Genomic DNA, 7,903 nt, shown 5'->3' on the forward strand with positions numbered 1-7,903 from the left:
TCGGTGGTAATGACATCAGTAAGGTGGGTAGCGAAGAGATATTTCTGCGCTTCAGGGAATCGTTAGCTAAAGTGAGGGACTTCGTGGGGGTGCCGGCTGTTTATGGGGTTTAGCCGAGGTGGGGGGTGGGAGAGAGATGGCTTTCCAGAGCCTTAGCAGTAAACAGCAGGCTGGCGGTCCACTGTAAGCGAAATGGTAGGCTTTTCCTTGATAATTGGGACCTCTTCTACAATAAAGGCAAATTGTATGAAAAGGATGGCGTGCACCTGTCACTCCAGGGGGTGGAGGTTCTCGCAGACTCCCTCGAGCGATCACTTAGCACCCTACAGATTTTTTAGAGTAGGCGAGGGGGGAGGGCCTGTCAATGCATCGCAGACTGGGACTAGGGGGCGCAGGAGAAATCGAAAGGATATAAGAAATGATGGGCTAACGGCTTATTACACCAACAGTAGGAGTCTCAGGAACAAGACAGATCTACTGAGGGGGAAAGCATGTGTCAAGAAATTCGACATTATAGCTATCGCGGAAGCATGGGTGGATACTGCCTACAAAAACTTAATGTCTGAGTATGAAATAGGTGGTTATCAGATGTTTCACAAAGATAGAAAAGGAAGAAGGGGAGGGGGGGTGGCACTTTATGTTAAAGACACACTTAAATGTTCCGCTAACAACTCTATTCAGACAAATGGCGACTCAGAATCAGTTTGGGTGGACGTCCACTCCACAATGGGAAAGACGAACTAATTCTAGGGGTTCTTTACAGGCCACCCAACCTCAGCAGGCAGGACACTGATATATTACTACAAGAGGTAGGCAGGGCGAGCAGGAGCAAAAATGTCTGCAGAATGGGGGATTTTAACTATAGGAATATAGATTGGGAAGGCGTGGTGGGTGATCTAGAATCTGAGGATTTTCTGAAAGTAATACAAGATAATTTTCTCAAGAATACAGTAACTGAGCCCACCAGGGGTAACAACATTCTGGACTTGGTCTTAACTAGCACCGAGTATATGATCAGCGAGCTAGATGTTGGGGAGAATGAGGTGGCAGTGATCACAAGGCAATTAGGTTTAAATTAGACTGGGCGGTGACCCATGAACTCAACCCTGTGTTGGTGCCCGACTTAAACAACAGCTGGGTAAAAAATATTTATATAAAAAAAAGTTCTCAATATTTTTGTTTCAAACCTTTTTCAATGTGCGTATCATTAATTTTCTGATAATTTGGTAATAGGTAGAAAATTTTAGTTGATGACATCGTGACTTCATGATGTCAATACGTAAAAAATTAACGAATATTAGTAATTTTCGTTCTAGAGGTACCAAATTTGGCATGGAAGTAGCTGAATAACATGTTAACATTTATGTGTGGTGGTTTTGCTTAATTCGTTAAAGTCCGTGAGAAACCACTGTCGCATTTTTATGGAAATGATGACGTCACTTTTTTTCCGCTATATAACTCTCCAAAACCATTATTTTTAATTATTTCCAAAAAAGACCACACAATAATGTAGACACACCCAAACTCTATAAGTGTGGTGAATTATATTCAGATCCATGAAGTTTTCTGTGCACAGCTACGCATTGAAGTTGTTTCTTGACGTTTCCAGTAAAACGCGTTTAAAGTTGCCGCTCTCTCCCGACTTCACTTACCTTATATCAGTGGTCTCTTCTTGCGCTTTTGCCGGTAATATCTTGATTACCTCATTGCTGGGGTGTCATCACAGAGTCATATCATTGCTCAGGGGTTTTGTTTTACCAGCAACGAGCGCTTCCCCGAGCTCAATGAAACTGCTCACCAAACAGGTTTACACCTGCGTCGTCACACTGGGGCTATCCCAGCGCCGTACGTTTCTCCCTCCGCTTCTTTCTTGTCTTCTTCTTCTTGTATCTTCTTTATTTTCTTCTCCTTTCTTTCTTTCTTCTTCTCCTCGGCCCTGATGGATCCCCGCTTCCTCTTGGTGTCTGTACGTATGCTTGACATCAATGATCCCCCCCCGGAAGCGAACGTTCGCGAGCTTCACATACACTGTTCATCTCAGGTTTATCAAGGCACTTTTAAGGTTTGTGATTCATGAACGTCAAACAAACGTTTAACGAACGTTTTATGCATAGATTTGTGATTCAATATGTGACTAAATATTACTGCAATATACTCTTATATCTGCTGCATGGGGTTTGTTAGCTTAAATATTGAAATTACTGTTATCTATAAGGTTTATAAAATTACTTTTAAGGAGGGTGAATCACAAACGTTTAACAAACGTTTAACAATCGTTTTTATCATGTGGTCAACACTTTAATTGATAAGCTGTAACTCTATATAACACAAATGATAGTGTTTTCTCGTAATGGTTTCAATACTCCCACAGCCAGAAATATTGATTCAAAAGTTGTTCAAATTAATCATGCGCAAACATCTTTTTCACCTTTTGATTGCAGACTTTTTTGATCCCTCCTCAAAATTGTTATAAGTTTTTTGGTCAGAAAATGGGAGCACACAAAGCTCTCATTAATATTGTATGCACACACACACACACACACACACACACACACACACACACACACACACACACACACACACACACACATCATCATCCTTAAGAGGACACAGCAAAAGCTATACAAGAAAAGGCTAAAGAAAAATGTAAAAAAATACAGCTTCCCTGATAGAGCGATAGATAAATGGAACGCCCTACCAGAAGAAGTAGTGTGTGTCAAAAGTATTCATAGTTTTAAAGAAAAGTATGATGAAATGATGTCAAAAGACGGGACAAAACGAGCTTGACTCAATCCTGTGAAAATACAATTAGGTAAGAACAATTAGGTAAGAACACACACACACACACACACACACACACACATATATGTATGTATGTATGTATGTATGTATATATATATATATATATATATATATATATATATATATATATATATATATATATATATATATATATATATATATATATATATATATATACATATATATATATATATATATATATATATATATATATATATATATATATATATATATATATATATATATATATATATATATATATATATATATATATATATATATATATATATATATATATATATATATATATATATATATATATATATATATATATATATATATATATATATATATATATATATATATATATATATATATATATATATATATATATATATATATATATATATATATATATATATATATATATATATATATATATATATATATATATATATATATATATATATATATATATATATATATATAATTAGAGAGAGAGAGAGAGAGAGAGAGAGAGAGAGAGAGAGAGAGAGAGAGAGAGAGAGAGAGAGAGAGAGAGAGAGAGAGAGAGAGAGAGAGAGAGGCGAAATTTGAACTGCGCGGGACAATTGAATTCTGCCGCCAGCGCCATCCCGCGGGGTGGCGCTGGCGGCGCCAACGCTAGTTTGGGCGGGAATCAGAGACCTTTATCATCGGTTGGGAATGGGAAGTCAGTTTCTTGCACATTTTTGGCTCCCAATGTCTTCCATTGCTTGTTAACACCAACCACGCCACTTTGTTGTCGTCGGCGAGCGTGCACGCTGCAGAAGGAATACGGGACAGCTGCCATTCCTGGAGGCTGGAGGGTTCATTGGACAGGACACCTGCACCAGTGCACAGCCGTATTGCTGGCGGCTACGGTAAAGGTGTCCACCCTACTTTGTGGTAAGTGTGTGTCTTTATATATATATTCTACAACAATATGTGGTAGAATTGTAATTTCTCTTCCCCTGTGGATAACCTCGGGGGGCCTGGTGTTAATTCGGTATTATTCCCGAATGTTACACATATGTCCTATTTCTCATCCTAACCATGGGTTAGATCTCATTATTCTATACATTTTGAACCCCATACATATGTGGCATAAGGCCAGAAACTGCGCTATCGAATTTTAAAGAGTTAATGAGTATACGGGTGACAGGTGGCCGGGTGTATGGGCCCGGGGGTGGGGAATTGTCATACACATGTGCCGATATTTCACGGTCAACTGACTCAATTCACTCCTGTACATTAATTTAGGTTTGGATATATATAACTGACCAGTGAGGCACCAGGGGCGTAGCCAAGGGGGGCTGAAGGGGGCGACTGCCCTCCTCCCTTGAGGGTTGAAAATCTTCCGAGGCTCTAAGAAGCACATTATAGTCATAGTCAAATAGTGGAAAAATCCTGGTTGTTGGTTAAAAAAGTTCATGCCCTCCCGGCCCTATTGTTTCCATTTACTGCATATTGACCTGCAGTTCAAAAGAATATATAGAGCTGCTTATGATCTGTCCCCTAGTGCTAAAATTTGCAACTCAACTGGAATTGGTTACTGAAGAAAGAGTTCAAGTGATAAAGGTGAAAGTCACTGCAAAAATAACGTTTTGGAGTGACTATGCAATACAACTTTTCCATTACACAATTTATTTGTTTAATAATACATACCATTTGCTGTGTGTATACTGGCAGTAGATCAGCCAACACAATGCAGTATAGGAAGGTTCAGAACTCTGGCGCCTTTAATTTTGATCTATTTTCACCCAAATCTTCACAAACCTTTGTATACATATAATACATTGGCTAAACACCCTGAAACAGTCCCGAGCCGTGATTCCAGGTCATTTGGGGCTCAGGCTGAAAGGGCTGGGGCCCCAGATGACCTTGAGTCATGGCTCCTTTAAACTAATGTATTATATGTATTATGATGTACTAATGTATTATATGTATACCAAAGAGTTTTGTTAAGGTTTGAAAGAAAATGGAACAAAATTAAGGCACCGGAGTTATACTGGACCTTTACCTAGTATAGTAAATTTGTAGTAAAACTAGTGGGAGTTTTTTTTTTTGTTTGTTCTTTGTTTCACCCTAAAATTGTTTTCTGCTCCCATAATCCTATGGGATCATAACCAACTTCTCAATCCTTCTTGTATTCTGTACAATGCTATTAGGTCCCCTCTTTCTCTTCGTCTTTCCAGTGTTGTTAGTCCCAATCTCTCCAGTCTTTCTTCATAAGTATAATCTCTCAGGGTTTCCGGTTGTTTCATTGCAGCTCTCTGTATTCTTTCCAATTTTCTAATTTCTTTCTTTAATCTCGGTGACCACACTAGTGCTGCATACTCCAGTCTCGGCCTTATCATCGATGTTATCAGTTTCTTGATCATTTCTCCATCTAGGTATGTGAAGGCTGCTTTTATATTCCTAAGAAGATTATGTGTTTCTCCAGTTATCCTATTTATAGCCAAGTGAACGTTAACATTACCTAACGTATTTATCACAACAGTTGCTGGACCTCTTGAGTTGCTGAGAAAGTCACAGCCAGAGGAGGGAATGAGCAGCCAGTTATTACAAGCTGATTTCATGAAATCAAAGCATAGTTAACAAAGTAATTCCTGCTACAACCTACCATAAGAGTTCCTTTAGTTACTGCATTTGTATTGTTTTATTATAAAGCTTCAGTTACATAAACTTTCTTTTAATGGATGATAATTTTGATGACTATGATATTTTAAGAAACTCTTATAAAAGTGAAGCTATTCGTAAAAAAAAATTAAGGCGAAACTACCTGACACAGAAAAAAGCTGAATACAGTAAGGCAGCAAAAGAGAGATGTGAAAGGTTAAAACTTGCTGCTTTGAAAAATGCAATAGATAATAATACTGAGGAGGCCATTGAAATAGGTAGGCTGAACTATGATGAGGAAGCGGTACAAGTACCAGTGCTTGACATTAACAGTGCCACAGAAACACATCCTGAATACAGTTATCAAAATTATAATCCTGATGCTGAAGATTGTAGTCTTAATCTTTCAAAAGAGAATTCTGATTTAGGAGTTACTGAAGGTTACTCATCAGGAGAAAGTGAAGATAATTTTGCAGCTTTCCATTATGGATCAGTTGAGCCAGATGCTCCCGGAACTCTCTGGGATGACTTACGAATCGCAGCAACTTCCACTAACATGACAACGACACAGGTTGATGCAATCCTTGCTGCCCTCCACAAACATCCCAGGGAGTTCAGAAAATTACCAAAGTCTTGTAAAACTCTCCTTAAAGTTTATTCTACTATACCTCAAGAAATAAAAAGTAAATCAGGGCATGATTACTTCTATATGGGACTGGAGGAGCAGCTGAACTTCATCCTAAAGCTTTATCCTGAGAGTGATGTAAAAAAGCATGATACATTGTTAATCACAGTCAATAATGATGGCTTGCCCTTATTCAAGAGTAACAATATATCATGTTGGCCTCTACTTGTTCGCATTGATAATTTTAGACCAAAGAAAGTGTTTCCAGTGGCAGTTACTGCTGGACCAGGGAAGCCTCATGACTTGGAATATGTAAATGATTTTATTAATGAAGCAAGGCAGCTAATGATCAATGGGTTTGTATTTCAAGGGAAAAAATATTTATTAGGCATTAATGCAGTAGTATGTGATGCACCAGCTAGGGCTCACGTAAAGCATGTCAGACAATACTCCGCAAAATTTGGGTGCGATCAGTGTGAGAGCAAAGGGTTTTATGATGGAAAACGCATGATTTGGCCTCGTACCTCAAACCTTCCTCTCATAACAGATGCCAGCTTTAGGGCTAAATCACAGCCTGACCACCATAAAAATGATGGTAAGGAGACTCCCTTCTTACAATTGAGCATTGATATGGTGCGTTCGTTTCCACCAGACTTTATGCACCAAGGAGGGGGGTGTATAAAAAAGTTATTAATGTGGAATGTACTTGGTCCAAAGACCTCAGGAACTGGGCGGCCAAAATGCCGTATGTCTACAACTAATATAGTAAAATTAAACAAAAGGATGACACAAATGAGAGAATTTATTCCCAATTGCTTCAGCCGTAAACCTCGGTCATTCCATGATTTTGCATACTTTAAGGCTACAGAATTAAGACTTCTGCAATTGTATACTGCAAAGATTGTGTTTAAGAATCTGATGGCCTCAAAGAAAATATACCAGAATCTTGTGACTTATAACACTGTATGTGCCCTCCTAGTAGATGATAGGACTGCCCAGCCATATTCTGACTTTTGCCAGTTAGTAATACAGCAGTTTGTTGATGGCTGTGAGGAAATTTATGGAAGCTCTTTCCTTGTATACAATGTTCATGCTCAACTGCACTTCCCAGAAGTTGCAAAAACACATGGTAGCATAGACAATGTCAGTGCTTATGCATTTGAAAGTAAACTTGGAGAATTCAAGAAAATGGTAAGATCTAGCCATAGACCAATTGTCTCTTTGATGAAAGGTATCCAGAAACAGCAGGCTACTGAGGGAGAGGTGAAGACTAGGCAGGCAATATGCATCTACACTAAGGCCCCTAACAACATCTACATCAACATTCAGGAGAATAAATGCTACCAGGCAATCATCAGTCATCGTGAAAGTGTTACGTGCATAGAGTTTCTAGATCCTAGCCCATTTTACACCTATCCTATTGATTCTAGAAAGATCGGTTGTTATCGAGTACAGACAAACCATTACCGGTACATCACGGTAACTGCAACTTACATTATGCAGTGTAGGAGGGGCATGCGAGTTGATTTATGGAAACTTGAAGGTATGGATGGACCTGAGAATGAGGACACTTCAGTATTTATGTCAGTGCTTCATGACCAAGATCATTGTTTATTCTAGTCATGCCATACTGTAGCTAATATAGTGAATAAATCACTATACTGCAACATTAAGAAAAATAAAGAAAGGAGAATTTATGTAACGGGCTTGTTAAATTTCAATCCATTAACTTTTAATATTGTGTACATTCAATTTAAATTGTGTGGGATTTACTTATGCTATACATGCTTTTCAGAGGAAGGACTAGGAATATATGTAAGTCTTAGGACTGTAATG

General features: G+C 38.3%; 1 protein-coding gene across 1 annotated transcript; it reads left to right on the forward strand.

Annotated features, from left to right (window-relative positions):
• Positions 1-3,672: 3,672 nt before the first annotated feature.
• LOC126989791 (uncharacterized) lies at positions 3,673-7,687 on the forward strand. Its single transcript, XM_050848388.1, has 2 exons — positions 3,673-3,729; positions 5,324-7,687. Exon 2 carries the CDS (start codon positions 5,519-5,521, stop codon positions 7,685-7,687), a length of 2,169 nt encoding a protein of 722 aa, XP_050704345.1. The 5' UTR covers positions 3,673-3,729; positions 5,324-5,518.
• Positions 7,688-7,903: the final 216 nt, after the last annotated feature.

The sequence above is a fragment of the Eriocheir sinensis genome, unplaced genomic scaffold, assembly GCF_024679095.1.
Source record: "Eriocheir sinensis breed Jianghai 21 unplaced genomic scaffold, ASM2467909v1 Scaffold13, whole genome shotgun sequence".
Lineage (NCBI taxonomy): Eukaryota > Metazoa > Arthropoda > Malacostraca > Decapoda > Varunidae > Eriocheir > Eriocheir sinensis.